The sequence below is a fragment of the Parasteatoda tepidariorum genome, chromosome 2, assembly GCF_982258835.1.
Source record: "Parasteatoda tepidariorum strain Cologne lab strain chromosome 2, Ptep-v5.0, whole genome shotgun sequence".
Classification (NCBI taxonomy): domain Eukaryota; kingdom Metazoa; phylum Arthropoda; class Arachnida; order Araneae; family Theridiidae; genus Parasteatoda; species Parasteatoda tepidariorum.
Genome location: NC_141756.1, coordinates 96,215,574 through 96,237,013, shown reverse-complemented (window position 1 = coordinate 96,237,013; position 21,440 = coordinate 96,215,574). Strand labels below are relative to the sequence as shown.

The 21,440-nt window shown below is 31.9% G+C and overlaps 1 protein-coding gene across 2 annotated transcripts in view; it reads left to right on the top strand.

The window, feature by feature from the left end:
- LOC107452739 (protein SSUH2 homolog) overlaps nucleotides 1-21,440 on the top strand; it is a 42,927-nt gene that overhangs the window by 11,260 nt on the left and 10,227 nt on the right. For both annotated transcript variants that reach the window (XR_015431461.1, XM_043044983.3), the window contains exons 2-6: nucleotides 39-143; nucleotides 5,412-5,493; nucleotides 15,794-15,923; nucleotides 18,959-19,019; nucleotides 20,394-20,584. Coding sequence is in view for 1 of the 2 variants with exons in the window: in XM_043044983.3 (XP_042900917.1) it covers nucleotides 39-143; nucleotides 5,412-5,493; nucleotides 15,794-15,923; nucleotides 18,959-19,019; nucleotides 20,394-20,584 (569 nt within the window). In the remaining variant the exon portion in view is untranslated. The remainder of the gene's footprint in view (nucleotides 1-38; nucleotides 144-5,411; nucleotides 5,494-15,793; nucleotides 15,924-18,958; nucleotides 19,020-20,393; nucleotides 20,585-21,440) is intronic.

Genomic DNA, 21,440 nt, shown 5'->3' with positions numbered 1-21,440 from the left:
CTGAGATTGGCATTAATATTTGTTTATTTTGTTTGTAGGACATGTGGGTCGAGATTTTGCAGATGACGCCATCGAAATGTCGCTGCCACCCTTGGAAGATTTACCTCTCATGACGGGTTACGAAATGGCAACCTTCGAACCATGTAAGACGTTGAAAAAAAAAGAAATTTCATTCTATCAACTTAAAGCGTTGTATTTTGAAAAGATTGGGTGTTATTTATAACAAATCTATTCGAATTTTTCATAATTATGATAACAGTTTAATCTGCTTGCGATATCAGAATACGATAGCAATCTTTTATAAATTTAGATAATCCGAAACCTATCTACATTTTATATAATCTTTTACACTATTTCTGTTTTCTACCCAATTATCAAACACTGCTAGAGTATTGTCTATGCAGCTGTTCCAAAAAAGTGTAAAGCGGAACTGAACTTGTCATAATTACCGTTACTTGGAAGGGTCTCGGGTGTTCCGAGAGTTCGAACTTTTTTTTTAAGACAGGTAATGAGTTTTGAAGCTTGATTATATTAATACCCATTTGATTATTCATTATTTATTTAATTAATAATTTGGTTGTTTTTGCGTAATTATTTAGTAAAAATGCCTGTTAAAAGTGAAGTAACAAACTAGAAGGAAAACAATTCTAACATTCTGGAAAAAATATGGAAAAGACAGTACATTTGTAAAAAGGCGCATTATTGTTTGCAGTTGAAAAAAAAATACAAATTTATCAACAACTATATATATTTCGCTCAAAACCATTCTAAACGTTTTTTTTTCTTTTTTTAGCAAAACTATGTATCGTTTATTTTATTTATAATAAAGTCGCCTAGGAAATTTACAATTCTTCCACAGACCGAAACTGTTTTTTCGTTTGTGTATACAGCTTTACTGAGAATAACTCCTCACGTTTAATTGGGGACTGAGTTCATGAAAAAGACAAGGGGGCAACTAATTAAACAAAAAAACGTTTTCTATGAAGATTTTGCAGAGTAAATGTTGATATTGTCTTGCGGCAAATACGATTTGGAGCAATAATTATTTTTTCAAATAACAGTAAATGGGTTTCTAAAATTTTTTGGTATTAGGCTTCAATTCTTCTTGGGGAGGCGATCACGTTAAAATTACTATGTGAAACTATCACTTAATCTATTTACTATGTGTTAAAAATAACCGAAGTCTTCTAATCCATTTATGAGCCTACACCTCCTCGAAATCAAGGTGGCTCTATTTCAGTGGGATAAGCTGTAAAATTATTAAAATATAGAAAGTCTTTATCACTTGTAGCTCAAAAGCATTTTAAATTATTCAGAAATTACGAATAAAAAAACATTTAGCGTAAAAAAATAATTTTTATTAAATCAAAGTTACTGAGAAATCCATTCGTCTAAAATAATTTTTTTTTCTTTCTATTGCCAACATAATGTGAAGGGAATTAAGAATTTTTCCTTGTATCAAAAATTTGTGTTATCGAAGTTTGCGATATTCGACAGTACTTTGAGAAGTCCTGCGCAAAAATTTATAATTTTCTCCTCTTTATAAAGTATTTAGCACCCCTTTTAATCTCTGATAAATCTTATATTTTACCCCTTTCCTTAGAGTAAAAAAATAACTTTTCCAATGCATCGCCATTCCATTCTATTTCAAAATTTCACCAATTCCACTATAAATTTTTGAATAGCCTTTATAGGATCTACAATAGGATGAATGAATAAATGACGATGTAGATCTTTATATAGTCTATATCCATTCATTCCATTTTTCAATTTCATAACTCCCACCAATTCCACCATAAATTTTTGAATAGTCTTTATAGGATCTACAATAGGATGAATGAATAAATGACGATGTAGATCTTTATATAGTCTATACCCATTCATTCCATTTTTCAATTTCATAACTCCCACCAATTCCACTATAAATTTTTGAATAGTCTTTATAGGATCTACAATAGGATGAATGAATAAATGACGATGTAGATCTTTATATAGTCTATATCCATTCATTCCATTTTTCAATTTCATAACTCCCACCAATTCCACCATAAATTTTTGAATAGTCTTTATGGGATCTACAATAGGATGAATGAATAAATGACGATGTAGATCTTTATATAGTCTATATCCATTCATTCCATTTTTCAATTTCATAACTCCCACCAATTCCACCATAAATTTTTGAATAGTCTTTATGGGATCTACAATAGGATGAATGAATAAATGACGATGTAGATCTTTATATAGTCTATATCCATTCATTCCATTTTTCAATTTCATAACTCCCACCAATTCCACCATAAATTTTTGAATAGTCTTTATGGGATCTACAATAGGATGAATGAATAAATGATGATGTAGATCTTTATATAGTCTATATCCATTCATTCCATTTTTCAATTTCATAACTCCCACCAATTCCACCATAAATTTTTGAATAGTCTTTATAGGATCTACAATAGGATGAATGAATAAATGACGATGTAGATCTTTATACGTTCTATATTAGGGGTTTAGGGGTTTCTAACTTAATGAGGCCGGGGGCCACAATTAAAAACACAAATCAAATGGCGGGCCGCAACTTTATCAAAAATTTTTAAAGGACTCTTTTATGTTTGAAGGAACATTAAATATTACTGTCAGAGCTTTACCAAGTTGTAGAAAACAAAAGTATTGAATTACAAATTAAAATAAGAAGTAGATTTTTTAAAATATTTAATTGTTATTAATAATAATTTTAAAGACATTAAATAAATAATAAAAATTGGGGCTACAATAACTTTAATGTGCACCTATGTATTAAACAATTAATGTGCAACAGATATCTAATTGTTAAGGTATTAAAACTTACATAGTAGTACACAAAATATTCAATGAGAAAATTGAGGTTTGTCTGCTGCAACCACCAGAGAATAGATATTTAGATTTAAAATTTACAAATGTGTGTGTAAATATTTTCGTCCAAAATGAGTGGTTTCAAAAAGTTAAATTGGAGAATTTCTGATACTCACATGCTAAATTATATTCACAAAATACAAAAAAAATGAAATAAAAAAGAGCAGCATACACGATTGTTTTTATATTTGAATAAATATTTTCTTGGATGCAAAACCTGAAAAATAAATTTCTTTGCACCGTTGGTATGTTAAATTTCTCCGAAACGAAAAAATTAGGTTTTTATTAACGAGAAAAGTACTTTAAGCCCATATAGAATTTTTACGAAAATTGTCCGCAAAAAAATTACAACTAATATATTTTAGTTCGCGGGCCACAAAAGAAGGCTTCGCGGGCCGGATGCGGCCCCCGGGCCGCCAGTTGGAAATCCCTGGTCTATATCCATTCATTACATTTTTCAGTTTCATAATTTCCACTTTAAATTTTTGAATAGCCTTTATATGATCTGCAATAAGATAATTGAATAAATGACGATCTTTATATAACCTATATCCATTCATTCCATTTTTCAATTTCATAATTTCCACCAGTTCCACCATAAGCTTAAGAATAGCCTTCATGGGATCTACGAATAAATATAAGAAGTGAAAAAAAAATTTATAAAAAAATGAACGATTTAAATGACAAAAAGTGATTATTTAATTTCTATTATTTAATTATTATTCTTATACTATAATTCTCCCTCTACATTGCATCTCTGCCAACCGTTCTAAATAAAACAAAAGTAAAAATAATCTCCATCTCTTCACTAAGAAAATATCTCAATTATGATTTGGATACATCAAGATTTTTGTTTCTTTTTTGAGAGCAAATATAGAAAAAAAAATTACTGGTTACGTTTGCTGGGAAGTTAGCCAAATGAAAGAAAAAAGAAAATAATTGCCATTCAGTATCAGCTTTAGAAACACGCGTAGTGTAAAAAATACGCTAAGTAGGTGGGGACTTTTTCTCTTTTTTTTATTCGAGTTTAAACCATTTTTATCTTTCATATTCATAAAAACAAATTGTTCAAACGTAGTTAATTACAGAAATCGACAGTAAAAATATATCAAGAAATTTAAAACAATTATGATAACGGGTAATAAATACAAATAGATAAATAAGGTAACAGGCAGTAAAATTTTTCTAAAACAATAATCGAAAAATTTTATATTATACAATTGTTTTATCACTATATGTATGTTACTTCGTTTTGCTTAAGTCATTAAGAAATTGCTATTTATTTTACTGCTAAAAAAGATGAACTACCTAAAACGAGTATTTAACCTACCAAAATAATCAAAATGTAAATTGTTTAAATAGTTTAATATTGTATCACATATTCCAGCTTGTGAGCATTTCGCTATTTATTACGTTCTTGCCAGAAATGGGATACTAAACTATTTGCTTCTAAAAGCCCACCATTGTTCACCAGTCACATAACTCCAAATTTATACGGCTGTTGAGAATTAGTTTTCTTAATGGTAGAAACATTAGCGTTTTAGCATATTATAACTTGGAGTTTAAAGTTTCACAAAAAAAATTTAAACTACCACAACTGAACCATGATGGCTCAGGGGACAGAGCGTTCGCCTCCAATGAGGTGAACTGGGTTCGATTCCCAGCGATGGTTGGTCCATGTAAATTCCGCATCCGACTTGCACCAACCACAATGCTGACGTAAAATATCCTCAGTGGTAGATGAATCAAGGGTTAGAGTTTCCTTTGCCGGCAGGATAACCGTGGGAGGTTTTTGTAATTTTCCTCTCCATGTAACGGTTAGTCACATGGAGTTGGTTTAATATGCTAAAGTGGTTAGTTCCATCGAAAAGTTCTCCACGTAGGCAAATTTCTTCCAATACTTGTTCCAGGAGTTCCCTTTTCTTCTGGATTGGGTTCAAAATTACAAAGATACAGAGTTGAAAATTAAAAGTCGTATACCCAAAAAACTAGATCTGCTGTTCAACGACGGTGTCTACCACGACTTATCAATAATGAAAAAAAAAATTTGACGATAACACTTATTTGTTGGCCAATTATACTTATAGATGACTCAATAGTTTTATTTTTAGAAAATTCTTCCAAACTTAATTGTTATTTTACTACCACTTTGCAAATTTGTTTACTACCACTTTAAGTCAAATGCATGAACACCCGAGCACACATACAGATCGGGGCTGAAAATGAGAGGGAAAAAACTGGTAGTAAAAACCATTTCATTTGCAACTAGTTCTCGGCAGTATATTAAGCCCTTACGACTCTTAATAAACTATCCAGTATCCACCACTAACTGCTTTTTCTCAGACAGTCTTATATCGATGTTATAACTTTTAAAAAAATGACTGACTGGCGTGGATATCCTGCTCTCTTAAGAAAAACACGCCAAAATAAAATGATTCTATCGCATATTTTTCCATCTTTATGTGTGTAAACATACAGATAGAAGTTTCGATCCTAATGATTCTTTTCATTTGCAGGTACTATTCCACCCCCACAAATACCAATTATTGTAGAAACTGAGCCATCAGAGATAGTTGCTGATTTGAAGCCCTTCACAGAGTAAGTCAATACCTACAGTTATTTTACAAGTTCACCACAATCGGGAAAAAATTTAAAAAGTGGTAACGAAATTTTCATCAGGCTGTTGAAAATTTCAACGGTTGTAATTTCAAGAATTAAGTTGATTTAGACAGGGATATCAAATGCTCCGCTTTCGACAAAATATTTTATAAAGTGGTAAAAAATTAAAACATGCATAACATTGTTTGGTTTCTTGTCTTGTCTTGAGTTGAGAGCTGGGCACCTGGACCTCGCAGCTGCCCCTATCCCATCCATCATGTTTCTTTTTTATATTTGTTGTAGATCTTTATGGTTAGCAGTCTATGTGGTGGCTGTTAAAGAATTCAAGCACCTTACTTTAGTAAATAATAATAATGGAAAGAAGCAGCTTGCTTTAAACTATGTGTGGCTTTGAATGTAGATAGATGGTTATCGTGGGGAAACGCTTAATCAAGTTGTTAGTATTGTTGCTTAATCTGATACTATGGGTGGATCTGTGATTAGTTTTTTATTTTGATGATTGTGATGTGAGGCGTCGGATGTTAAGTGAGAAGCTATTGGTTTTAATTTTATATCTATTTTATAATTTTCAAAATTGAATATCTGGTTGAAGTGTACTGTATTGCATTTTATGCCAAAGAAATCTGCACTTAATTGGTAAATATATTGTGATAAGATCGGTATCTTGAGGTCTTTGTGAATATTTGTATTTCTGATGAACCATCTGGCACGGGTGAGTTTTCTGAGTATCCTGTTCTGGCATTGGCTGAGTTTTTTCATGAGATGTTCCGGTATGGTTGTCCAGGCAGGTGAGACATATGTGAGAGCTGGCCTGATCATTGATTTATATAGCAGTTTTTTTAGTTCTAATGAAACATTCTGGTTGTAGATTAGTGGTTGTATTATTGTTGTTGCTGCATTTGCTTTATCTATTACATTGTTTGGTTTCGCCAACAAAGTGGCATGCTATATGAAAACTTAATTTAATGTAGTGGTGCTCAATATAACTTTAACATAAACTTTCTACCCCTGGATTGACAAATCCCACAGAACGAAGCAAGTTGGCACCGTTCTATGGAATACATTTATTTTGTTTTACAAATGTATTTTTATGTATAGAAATTATTAAAAACAATTTGCGTCTTCAATCTTTTGCCCCAGTTTTTAAAATTTGTCCCGGTTGTGGCCATTCTGTTTTAGAGCTCTCAGTGGTTCTCCCAAAATTTTAACACATAGCCTGTGATAAAACACGCGCTAAAGAATGCTTTTAAAAAAATTTTAGAATTATTTATCTTTAACCTAAAAATTATAATTGAAATTATAAAACCATATTCAATTTTTCAATTTAGCAGTTCGTTCGTAACTACTGTTACTAAATATTATAGTCATAAAATACATATGTTTAGATCAAAATACTTTTGAATACTTTTTTTTAAAAATAGGAAAGTAGGAAAATTTTGTAGGTTAATTTAAGTAGTTTAATTAAGTTAATTTAAGTTTTGTAGGAAAATTTAAGTAGGAAAATTTTGCTGGTCATCACTTTTTACATATTTGAGCGCAGGTTCACATAAATTATCAACCTATGGTTTCCTACGATCGCTTTTCAAAACGATAAGGACTGATAACTTAATTATTTTATTCTTAAAATTTATCTTTGAAAAAAAAGGCATTCGTGTATAATAGAATCTATATTATTAATATTGGTAAACCAGGGTGCGTAGCTAAATTATTGAACAAAAAATAAACACCTTTTAAGCACTTTAAAAATATTTTTAACCACTTTAAAAAATATCATAATTAGGCAGGGTTAGAAAGTTTTTGACCAGTAATGGTTTTATCTTGTTTTAACCGACGTGTCAAAAAACAAACTTTTGGCATTGTTTTTGACATTTGTCGAAAGTCATGAAGTTTTGAATCATATAAAACGAATGGCGTTTTCATACACTGCGCACTGACAATACGCCGAAATAGATTGGGATTGAATTAATTGTGAAAGCGTTGAATAGAAAAATGCTAACTGTGCCTTTTTGCATAATTCGCAGCGAAAATCAGCGTGGTAAAGAAAAAATCTCATTTAGAAAAAGGGAAAATTAAGCACTTTTTACAAACCCCGAATAAAAAAAAAAAAGCACCTCTAAGCCCTTTTAAAAACGCTACGCACCCTGTAAACAATGCACCAAAAAAAACGGATCACCCTGGATAACTTTTGATCTTAATTTTCTAGGACTCAATTTTGAAGGTTCGAAGGGGTGACCTCAGATACGCTAATTAATTAATGCAAACAATACTTTAAGTCATGAAATCAAACTTCAAAACATACTTTCTCTGAATAAACATACCTATTGTTTTTGCGGGTTTAGATTCTTTACCCTCAAAATGTAGGAGGTAGCCGTAATCTGGGAAATATGGTCCCAACAATTTGGTCAGGAGAGCTGTTGGACCAGTCAATGTTAATTTTACTTATTGTGCACAATGTTAATTCCTCTTAACATGTTATTACAATGTTAATTCTCCTTTTCTCGAGAACTTTTTAGACAAATTGAAAACTTTTTTTGCACATAATTATAAAATTCGTTTATCCAAAAATAATTTCATTCAAAATATAAGTTTTAGTAAATACTGATTTTTTTTTTGGATATTTTTTATAAAAGTCGAAAGAAATTTTGAATTGTAAGGTATACAATTTTTTACATCACTTTAAAGAATGTAAAGTTCAAACCCCTTTTACATGAATTTTTACATGGAAAAATAAAAATTAAAGCGAAATCGGTTGAATAGTTCCTGAAAAAACGAATTGTGAAAGAAATCTTATTTTTATCCAAGTATAACTAATGCAATTTATTCAAGTATCACTGTTATTACTTTTTTCATCACTGTGAAATGGTACGTTTTTGTGACAGAAGTCTCAAATTGGTTGATTTATTCTTCGACAAGGATAAATATCTAATAAAATTTTAATCAATCATAGTAACAATTGTGGAAAAACTAGTTGGAATGATTGTAGAAAAATTAATTAGTTTTCTTTCTGCTTTTAGAAGAAATAAATCATCGTTATTACATCAAAGATAAATAACGAATTCATTTCTAAAATTACGCATTGTAAAATTTTTGCTTTGACCCCTTCCTTCTCGTTCCCGTGAAAATGAAGGGGTTAGGTTTCGCCTTCTATTTCTCGCTCCCGTGATAGTTCCGGGCCGGAGTGTTCAGTAGTGACGCGTCAATAAGAATAAAACTAATTCATTTCTTTTGCCCAGAAAACATTTTATTTCTCATTTTACACACCAGATTGCAGTACCAGGATATTTTTAAGGTAATTGTAGATAGTTAGTTTATTTTAAACTAGATGTCAGCACTAATCAATTTTCAGGGATAAAAAAATAGGCACTTTTATGACAGCTTTCTTGAAAATTAATCGATCGTTAAGGGGTTAATAAAACTTTAAAACTTAATCAATTTTTAATTTTGCGTCTGGCATTATCTGTGGGTAAACTAAATTTACGTCATTCTATTCAATCATTTATTGTGAATTAGTAAAAGGCCTTTTTTTTTTAAACATCAAGACGAAGAATCGAAATTTTATCATTTTTTTAGGTACCCGTATACCTTTGGAAACAAAATTGTGAAGTTTTTAATTTAGAATTTTTTTTATAGATGTATGTATTATACACTAAACCATAGATTCTCAACCTTTTTAACGTTGCCGCCCCCTTAAGGAGCAAAAAGCATTTCAACGCCCCCCTTTGTGGAAATCCAGTTATTCAGAGGATGGGACTTAGTGAGGTGTGCTGAATTATAAGAGTCAACTTTTTTAAGCAGTTTTTTACGCTTTAAATTTGTTTTTTTTTTCTAAAAAATAATGTGTACATTAACTATATAATTTTCTCACGGCAATTAATCGCACTTTATTTGTTATGATAAAGATAAATACGTTTAATGAAAAAAAATACAACAAAGAAACATATGCTTGAAAAGAATAATTTATTCTTAATTAGATAATCAAAAAAACACCCAAAATAATTTTTTAACACTAAAAAGTAGTATTAACGAAACATTAAAGAAACTATGTTAGTGGGATGATTGTATTTAATGGTTCAGAACCAATTTCTTCTCTCTCGGTTCAATACTGTTTGTGAGATGAAGACGCAAAACCCCTTGTTGCACAATTTCGAGTCGATTTCTCTTTTTTGTGACGAGATTCGTAACAACACTGAATCCACGTTCGACAAGTTAGGAGGAAGAGGCGATTGATGTTACCTTCAAGCAAAAATTCTCTGAGACGATCACCACTTCAAAGTTTCATTAGTTAAAAGTTCGACCAATTCCTCGTAAATCTGAGCTTCTGCTGTTTCAATATTCACAAAAGGGTTTATAACCCATTGAGGGACTTCCAGGAAACAAAACATCTTTAAATCGGTCAGAAAAGTCCATGTGTAAAGAGTCAAGGTGCTGACTATATTCTTTTGCATCATCAGAGCAAATTTCGCCTGCTTGGCTGAACTTATTCCAACCAAAATTCTGCTTCCACAAAATGAGTTTTTTTTAGAAAGGCAGAAATAACTGATTTTGTAGGGATCAAATTGAGCTCGTCGCTTTGAAGTGATAAATTTAAGCTATTAAATTTTACAGATAAATCAACCAAAGTCTTTCTTAAATTATAGCAATCCGCCTCTCAGAGCTACATCTCTGTTTTCTGGGAACTCTAGACCAGAGTCGAAAAGATTCCAATACCTATTGAGACAGAAGCTTTTGGAAAGCCAGCAAATCTCAGTGTATAGTAGCAAACGATTGAATTTTTCATTGTTTTCTTACACAGCTGTCTGAATAATCAATCGTAGAGCATTACTGTGAATTTTGCTCTCAGCCGATATGGCTTGACTTGACCTTGTGGCTCATCTTTCCTTCGGTTAGACTCCTCCCCCGAAATCAATTGTTTTTCAGCATATTAATTTATGCAATTTCTGAATGAATGCAATGAATCATTGCATATTGCAATGATTGATGCAAACGCTCGCTGAGATTTTTTTCCTACTAAATGCTGTCTTTGAACACAGTGAACAGCTAAAATATCTGGTACCTCCCTTTCCAAAAGGGCGATAAACACACAATATCGACCCACCACTGCGGAAGCCTATGGACATAATGGACATAATATTCGCAAGAGGAATGTTTTTCTCTTTAAAATAATCTTTGACAGTATTAAAAATAGATTTACCTTAGATATCTATAATCAAGCTTCTTGCAAAAAGCATCTCTTGAATAATTTTTCCTACCTTTACAAACCGGGCCTATGCTTAAAGTAAAGCCTACATTACCTGGCAAGGTTGATTCATCAACTTAAAGAGAAAATTCGTTGGATATCAAAAGTTTGCATAAAGAGATTGCTTCAGCCATCTCATCATATCGTCGCCGCACTGTATCGTTACTTATGGGATATTTTTTTATTACATTGGATGCGGCTGGTTGGTGTAAAACTGTTTCTGGAACTTCCTTGACAATCGGCAGTATAAACTCTGCTCCGATGGTATGAGCTTTCCCAGATTTAGCAATAAGTTTTGATATATTATACAGGGTGTCTATAAAAGAACTCCGGGGTTTTAAAAATTCATATCTCACTAACTATAAAAGATAGCAAAATTTAGTCGATTTCTCTGAAAAGAGTAGCTAAAAAAGTTTTACTCATACCAATTGGGAATGTTAGTATCAACTGTTGGCGGCGCTGCAGGGCGTTGACCTTGAAATGGCGTCGCGAAATTTGAAATGATGGCGACTCCGCAACAAAAGGCTCAATGTGTTATTTGGCTCATAGAAACGAAGTCTTTAGTTACCGTACAAAGTGCAGAGAAAATTCGTCATGTTCAACATCTCAGGGAACGAATAGTCAATTGTGTGGCAACCGTCCCCCCAGACATGCTCGCCAGGACATGGGAAGAGGTAGAATACCGTTTAGACGTCTGCCGTGCCACTAACGAGGCTCATATAGAACTTTACTAAGTGTTAAAAAAAAACTTGAAAATGTAAGCTTTTCAGTCATTTATAAAACATGTATGTATGTTTTTTGTTTCATTAAAATATTTTGCCTCAAAACACCGGAGTTCTTTTACAGACACCCTGTAAGAAGCTATCAAATCATCGTCTCATTTTTGTGATAAGGTTGCTATTAACCCTGAGACCGAAGGTGCCTTCAGAAACGTGAAAAAAGATGTTCGTGAAAAATGACAAATCTTTATTTTGTTTGTCAGGATGAGTTTTTTGCGAATGCTCCTGCTAAGGGTAAAATATCATTACCTCATTAGATAAAAATTTATTACAAAGTAAACACATGGGTAGTTGAGAGTTCAGCAGTTATTGAACAAATCCCAACTTCAAGTATGTGGCACCTTATTGATGTCGCCTCTTTTTATTAACCGACATTGTTGGTTGCAGCAAAATATAAACGATGAAAAAAAAATCAACCAATTACTCAAAATTAATAAATAATTTAGGATAAAGAACAAATTCGCGCATGTACCTGACCAAATAAACTATGAGATCCAGTTGCGTACGCAAGGGAGGGGTTTAGGTGTTTAAACACCCCCGTTGAGCTCAGACCAAATGGCAAAAATAAAATTTTTAGTAGAAATTATGCGAGCTATTATTTTTTAAGACTATATATTTTTATTAGCCTTATGCCTACTTTTTTTTTTCTCACGGTATTTCTCAGAGTACTGAAAAAACATTTACTATAATAGGGTTGTACTTTTGAAACCAAATTCACGTGATACTGTTACGGACTGGTTCCTTTCTGTCCAGCCAGTATAGTTTTCGAGACTGGCTGTCATTCGCGAGGTCTTTACGTGATGATTCTGGAATCCTAGACTTTCTGTCGTCTTTGAGACAATTCGAGAATTTTGGAGATACGGTGAAAAATTACATAAAAGGGGGAACGGAGTACAGTGGAGTTAGTTAGTCAGACTAAGAGTTATCTCTGTCGCTTGTCTTTCGGAGCTTGTCGTTAAATCTGTTTTGTCTTAACAAAAAGTTCATTCAATCGCCGAACCCGTCGTCGCCACTATTTCGACTAGTGAAGAAATCAATAACAATACCATTGGAGATACTGTGCTCGTTGAAGTTATTCATTCCAGCTCGAAGCATTGAGATCGTAGCATAGCGGATATTTCTGTGCCAATCTGTTCTTGGATCTTTAGGATGTCAAAACGCAAGAATTTAGCAATTTTTAATTATTTTGATTAAAAATCATGACCTAAAATTAGTGAGGTGACAGCAACTATTACCGATGTAAGTTTTTCTGTTGAACCGAAATGTGATACTTCGGTTGAAGAAAACATTTCTAGCATAACAAAATCTGATGAATGTGAAAGTGGCCCTCAAAGTGTTACTTTCCACCCATATGACATTGGACTTTTTTCAGAAAATATTACATTATGTTCTTAAACTTAAAAAATCAAATCAAAATTTAACTAAACAATGTTGTCTAAATAAAAAGTCAAAATTGTCCAGCTGTCTAAATTAGGGAAATCATAGTGCTTTATTACAGATTCGAATTTCTTTTAGTAGTTTCAGAAAATTACGAACACCCCCTTGAAAAAATTCTGCGTAAGCCACTGATGAGATCTAATCGAAACTGGGGGAGAAACCGTAAGGAAGCTAGCGAAGACCATTATAAGAAACACGGATCAAATCAAGCATTCATACTGAAAGCTCATGCACTTTAATTTCCACCAAATGGCTTGAATAAGTCAGAGCTGATTCATGCGCTGAGCTGTGTTGGTTCGGATCGGAGAATAGGTGTCCTATAAGTTCGTTTTATTGCTAGTACAAATGGTGTATCGGATAATTTTTATTTATTATATTAATTTAATATTTTTTTTCTTTAATATTAATTTTAGATTAATTTTATTTATTAAAGAAATCTTAATTTAATAATTTTATTTATAAGTTTTAATATTAAATTTGGATGACAAAACATGTTCATCGCCCCCTACCGCCCAAAACATATCCAACGCCCCCCTACCGCCCAAAACAAGTTCACCGCCCCTCAGCATACTCCCAGCGCCCCCAGGGGGGCGGTATCGCCCCCGTTGAGAACCAATGCACTAAACAATAGTATGGAAAAAAATACAAAAAAAAGAAACATTTTTTTAAATAAATATAGGAAAAAACTGGTCAAGAAAAGGATCAAAATGTGACTTTTTTACAAAATTACATAACTTTGTAATACTCATAAAAATTCCCCTTTTTGAATAGACTAAGCATTATACATAATATTAATATTTAGAAACATAATTTTAGGTATTTAATTATATTGGATATGTAATTATATATTAGATATATAATTATATATTAGATATATAATTATATATTAGGTATATAATTTCAGTCTTAATATAATGTTAATATTTCGAAATATGTATAAATAGAATATTAGGTCGAAAATTACAAATAATTATTTTTATTTTAGCTGTAAAATATGAAATAATAGTTTAATTCACTAGTCCGTATTGTTTTTCCTAGACATAGCTATGGAAAGCATTCACGCAAAATTTCAAGTAATTTTTTAACTAAAATATTTTGAAGTACTGCATTTCGAATGAAGAAAAATAACCAAAAAAATAGTTCTATGAAAAAGGACAACAACAACAAAAAAGAAACAGTTATCAATTTAATTACTAATATAGATGTTTATTTTTTTTAATTATCATAACTTCTATTTTATTTGACGTAGAAACAAATTTAAACTGTTTTTGAAAAAGATAAGACCATGGTTTTATTTCATATGAAAAAAAAACAGAAAATTTGTTGAAATCTAAGTAAATTGAATTATATTTTACTCGTGTAAGCACTAAGTGCCCCCACTTCTCTGCTACATAGAGAGTTGTAGGAAGATGGCGATAATACATTTCACCCTATGATGATATACGTTTAGGTCATATGTTTCTTGTCTTAAGAGTTATTATCAAAAAATTCACTGTTGTTCCAGGGTAAATCCTGCATTCAGTTTCACATAGAGTAGTAGATATTTTAATTAATTATAAGCTGCTGTGAAAAAAAAATGGAGCGTTTTGCCTATGAAATTGATAAAAATAAAACAGTGTTACTATCACTATTTATATTATTTAAAAAAACTGTTTCATGAATATAATACCTCGTTAGCTTAACATTATTGAGAAAGAATCAAATATTAAAGGATTATATTCAGTAAATATTAAATTCTAAAACTGATATAGTAACAGAACTGCCAATTCTTTACGGAAAATTTCTATAATTGTAACTAAGTTTATGTTTTGTTTTAATTTATGATTCCTTGTTTTGTAATTTTGAATTTCGCCAACACTGATCGTGAATACAAAATTATTGAAATACTTTTTATATTCATAATTTTGCTACTACTTTTAAAACTTTCTAAGGAGTGTTCGAGCCCTGTAGTATAGTTTAAAATTTTATAAATTTAATCGTAAATATTTCTCAGTTTTTCACTCCAAACTAGCGTCTCCATACTTAAGTGCCAGCGCATATGATAAAAAGTTAAGTACTACTAATGTTAAACATTGATTTATTATTTAATTAACGTTTAAATTATTTCGATTATTTAAAATGAGTGAAACTTTAAAATTTGGCATGAAGTTAAGGTAATGGATGAGTATAATAGTTCGTTCACCAGAAGTTGGCACTTCACTCCACCTCCTCGGACGTAGAGTTCATTTCGGCTCGAGTGTAAGAGGAGAAACATCTCCGCGCCTGAAAATGAAATAACCATTAATGCGCGCCAGATGCAAACAGTGAATTCTTTTTCAGTCATTTACTACGCTTTATCATCTACTATTATGTCTTTCGTTACTCTAACTAATTAAATAAATTTTAAATTTAAAAACAGCTGTTTTCCCATCAAAATGGACCAACTATTCACTCAAAAGAGAGAAATGTCATCAAATTTATGAAATATTTAATGTTGAAAAAATGCGCATAAAGATGGCGAAATAAATATATTTGTCATACGATCGCCAAATAGCGACTTTGTTGGGGATTGTTCACATCCTTCTCCCAGAAATAGGGAAATAGTATCGTCGGATACCACGTGATGAACACCGGATACCACGTCGGACACCAAGTGCCAACTCCTGGTGACCGAACTATGCAACGAATAGAAATTCGGTTGTAATACAAATTTTCTTGTACAAATATTAAAACGTGAACCTTAGCGTACAATGTTACACTTTTTAAATAATACAAAATTTCAAAATCAGCCATTAACTATTGTAGCTTTTTCAACTCGCAGAATATTAATCTTTATATATTGTTTTAGATTACCTCATTTGTCGGAAAAGGAAGTAAGAAGAATATTGATCCGATATGCAGATTCAAAATGTGCTTACGACAAGACAGCGGCAAGGGAGATGAAGCTCACAGGAGTTGATTTTCAGCCAGGCTATAAAGTAAGCCACGACAACTTCATATAAATATCGTTACTGCAAAATTCATTTTTACAAAAAATACTTTTTCATCTTGATAAGCTTATTTCTGGCGCAACGTTTTATATTCATATAGTTGTGAAACTTTTCACATAACGGAAGTGAAACTGTGAATTAGATTCTTCTGGACACTATTTTGTGAACAACGGTTTGTTAACTTTATCGTAACATCCTTTCGTTTAAATGCAAATGTTTTATTTTATTTTATAACCGTTGTTGAACAGCCGACCCAATTTTTTTGAGTTTAGGACTACTAAAGTTCAACTTTGTAATTTTGTAATTTTGAACCCAATCTGGAATAGAAGGGAACTCCTGGATCGAGTATTGGGAGAAATTTGCCTTCGTGGAGGACAATATGATTGAACTAATCCGCATTTGCGTTGCATGGAAAGGAAGAGCACGAGAACCTCCCAAGGGTAGCCTGACGGTAAGGGCACTCTAACTCATGATCCGTCAACCACTGAGGATGTTTCACGTCAACACTGAGCTCCGTGCAAGCCGGATGCGGAATTCGTATCGATCAGCCATCGCTGGGATTCGAACCCGGTTCACCTCATTGGATGGCGAACGCTTTGATACCATTAGGACAGGTTTTACTTACTTGACTTCATCAAATATATTACCTTAACATCGGCCTAACAGTTCTTTGAAGACTACAGCCTGTTTCTGGACCATTAATAGGCCGATTCATCAAGTTGTCGATTCTGTGATTCGCCAGTTTAGAATTTTTAAATTCCTTGATTGGCTTCCCTTCTTCCTTTATCACTTGCTATAAATAAAGAATAATTCATGGCAATGATTACCATAACGATTCTTTATTCATGGAAAAAGTATTAAGAAGATATGAGTAAAGTATAAGAAGTATTAAGAAGATATGATCTAGCTATAAGATAGTTAGTTCACATCTTCTTTTACCTGACTAACATACGTTAACCAGTTAATGCCCGACTCCAAAGAAAATGGTCTATAAATGAAAAGAACCTAAAAAAGTGAATGTTTCGCTCTGTTAATTATCATTTTAACTTTTAAAAAGCACTATGCTTACTTTGATATATATTTATGTGGATATAAATATAAATCATTGATATATTGCGGTAGATAGAGCTAGCTTGTTTTTATAAAGTAAATACTAATTTTAAAACACGTGTGATACTTTTTTTTTTTTTTTGTAAAAAAGAATCGTCTCAATAAAAGGACGCTTGACACAAATGGGTTAACTGCACTAGTTACTGAACATTAATCCGATTTTATATTTAAAAAAAGGCACATTATTGATTAAATGATCTATAAAAACAATATGTGATCCTCAGAAATAAGTACTTAAGGAATCCCTATTTTCTTAATTTTTATAATCAACTAAGCGAAACAGTGCAATAGACTTGGTATGAATTTCCTCTCTAGTTGTCACTAAGCATTTTAAATTTCTTTCAAATTTTATGCTAATAATTGATTTTTTCATTTCCTTTATATTATCAAGTTTATAAAAACATAGGTCCGAAAGAGCGATTTTCCTTAAATATATTATTTGATTTTTTAATCCTCGCTAAAAAATTATTCGAGTAATTTAGCATTTAGTCCATCTACTTCAATTTTTTTTCAGTTTTCTTGCAAATTACACTGATAAATTCACTCGTATCCATAATTCTTATTAATCTTATTATTTGTTACATTTTCAATGATTGCGTAATTAGATTTAGCAAAAAACCATTATAGAAGGACAATCATCAATAATAATGATAAAAAGAAAAACATGGTTAAAGAAAACCTTCACAGTAATCAAGGTTTGCCATTATTACAATTGTAATTGTATTTACAAAATTTTTTACGGAGTATGGGAATTACTACGCTATAATCTAGACTTATTCGTGAAATTATTCTACATTTTGTATGCTTATGCAGCAATGCGTAATGCTAATCCTAAGATCAATAGTTTTCTTCACATCCCGTTTGAACAGTTCGCTGTCGAATACAGTAAAACCCCGTTATAGTGAATATGGTTTATAGTAAACTCCCGGATACCGTGCCTTGCTATACACATATAATATCATTTTTTGTGGATATAATGAACGAAAAGAAGATAGGATATTGTGAACTTTTTTCTGTCTTCGACTGATTTTTTTTTCTTCATTTTTTTGGTAATTTTGAAATTTCTACATTAAATACATGCACCGATTTTTAAAATCATTTATTGAGTGGAATGTTGCCATAAGTATTTTATTCTTGTATACTTCTTCAATCTCAGTTTCCCATCCCTACATTTTTTAATAAAAAAAAAGTTCACACATTTTTTTGTTACTACACATTGTTTTTTTAATCATTTTTGTATTTCTTATTAATGGTCATTTATTTAAATAATGCATAATAAAAGGGAGCAGTTCGGAAAAATTAGTTAAAATTGTTTGCAATGCGGATATAGTGAACTCCCGGTTATAGTGAACCGAAATTTAGGTCCCTTGAAGGTTCACTATAGCGGGGTTTGACTGTATTTTAATTTTGATAATGACACTTCAATGTGCCAAATTGCATTCGAATTTACGGTTAGAAACACCCGGGACAAACAGACAGATAAACATTTATTTCTACAAAGACAGATAATAATCTCTCAGACACCCAAATACGATTTTTTTTAAATTTTCCGTTTCTTTTTGTTCAACTCCCAGAACGTTAGAGAAAAAAAAAATCCACACTTTAAAGTTTGAAGCACAATTCGAAAACTAAATAGATTTTATCGCTTCCAAACGCCATCCATAAAGTTATGAATACTCCATTTCTCAAAATCTATCCGGCTGCTTCAGATTTATCTCTGTCCTAAGCCCTTCTGGCAGACTTTTAAAATAAATATTTGTAAGCAAATCTGCCAGTTGACGGCGGCAACGGTGTTGCTTAAAATATGGGATTCCCACTGCATAAGTTATTCAAGGTCTGCGAGGCAATATTTTCCCCCTCTCACCAAATGATATATTTTTGTAAGTCTGGCTATGTTTATTTTTTCTTTTCAGTATACGTTGGAGACATTCACGGAAACACGCCAAGTGGCCTGGACCTTTGAACCATACACTGGTAAGTGAGAAAATTTTTGAAAGGAATAATAAACCATCAAAATATCTTTTTCTTTTTTCTTTTTTTTTTTTGATCAAGTAACACCTCGTTATAATCCGAAAACCAGCCAAGCCTACTAATTTTCTGGCAAAAAAATAAATATTTAAAAAAATTAAAATAGAATAAAATAAAAAAATTGTAAAAAAAATGACGTGCTCAAATAATGAAACATATCTTAAACGGTAAATATGTTATGATGAATGCAAATTCCTTGTTTCACATAGATAAATTTCAAAAAAGGAATTATTAAGTAACTAGTCTCTATTTTTTTGAAAAAAAGGTAGTCGGATTTTGGAGCTTGATGGATTAAACAAAAGCCGTAACGGCCCCAGGCACCCATCTGAATGCTCGGGATCAGGAATAAACATGGTACAGGTGCATGGTACATGGTAAACAGAGTTAAATAGGACGGGCAGAATAAAAAAGGAGTGCTTTCCCAATCTCGCATACTCCAAGAGTATGCGTACTAAAGAGCATGTGTACGCACTAATATGAGATGCAATTCGAGAGCACCTTACAGAGATCAAATCGGGGCGATCTGGACCTGATACATTTCAGTTTATGATGTTATATATATATATATATATATATATATATATATATATATATATATATATATATATATATATATATATAGAGATATATATATATATATATATATATATATATATATATATATATATATATATATAGAGAGAGAGAGAGAGAGAGAGAGAGAGAGAGATATATATATATATATATATATATATATATATATATATATATATATATATATATATATATATATATATATATATATATATATATATATATATATATATATATATATAGATAGATAGATAGATATAAATATATAGATATATATATATACACCGAAGAGGCATCTCCACACTCGAGTTGGGTAAGATCATGTACTTGTATAAGTGTAACGAAAAAAAAATGTTCCCCCACGCGTTATAGTTTGATTAAAATTCAAATTAGAAATTGAGCGAAACTAGAAATTAAAATTTCAAGAGAATTACATTTCTAACTAATAATAATGTCATTTGTAAACAACAAATACAATTAACAACCACGTTATCACAGCAATTGGATAATATGCAACCCAAATAGTGTAGCTTTTGAATTTGGATAGTTTTACAGTGATATTAAAGCATCGCTCTACTTTAAATTTTTCTCTCCAAACTTTCGTAAAGGATTAGTTATGATAAATTTTCATAAAGTTCTATGTCTATTAAATACGAAAAAGTCTCTAAGACTTGTAGTTCTGAATCTTCTTGCTAACTTTACGTCTTTAGAACCAAATATGTTCTATACATAGAACATCTATTTCAGGAATATCGCTGGACGAGCCTAATGAGACGGTGGAGCCTCCAGACCCATGGGGTATAGAGTGTATTCAGCCTAAACCTTTCCACGGCACCTCTATCGTCTTGGATGTCCCTCATACGGATGTCTTATTGACATGCCACGCGTGTGGTGGCGTGGGCAGCAAACGATGCACCGCATGCTCAGCAGCTGGTTGGGTAAAATAATACATATTTAACCTATATTAACTTATATGCAGGATCGGCCTAAATGAAAGGTCAGGGGCGGTATATGACAAACAAGGACGAGTGATACATGGACACTAACACTCATTAAATTTCTGATACATATTACAAATCTTCAATGTGTGCACCCATGGTAATATATGTCAATAATATGTTTCTATCAATATGTAGTGCGGCTTTGAGGAGAACTCCCCCAGACTAAAAGTATGGGGCTTTCTGCTGCTATGGTAACAAGTGAGAGCACATTTATAATGGGGGGAAATGGAGAAATGAAAGCGTCGATTGGTTTATTCTAGCTGAGCTATGCAGAGATCAAGAAAAAATTATTCACCCCCACACCCCTATTCGAAGTTACTTTCCCTCGTAACCATGTTACCCGCCACGATGCGAGACTGATGTCTGGAGGAGTTCTCCTGAAAGCAGCACTATACCTCCCAACGTCAGTGATGGGTTCCTGTCGGTTTGTTGGCATAAGGGTGCATAAACTTGTGAAGCACTCTTTATGACTCTTACGGCTTGTAGAGCACTTTTATGCAATCTTAATGACAACAAAACTGTAGGAACGCATCACTGTTGCTGCGACGGGCTTTGCCCAGAAACATGCACGGATGGAACTTGTTTATCGGTGGTACCTGTACCAGGTTGAAGATTTGTAGCATGTACCAGAAACTTGGTTAGTGCATCTATCTTTCCTTGTATCGCCTGGCTTAGTAACTTCTAAGCAACAGTAGACAAACAATCCTTTGAAATATTACGTATCATTTGGCTGACCCTGCATATTAAACCTACATTATTTTGAAATTATAATTAAAAAATGTGAAATTTGGGT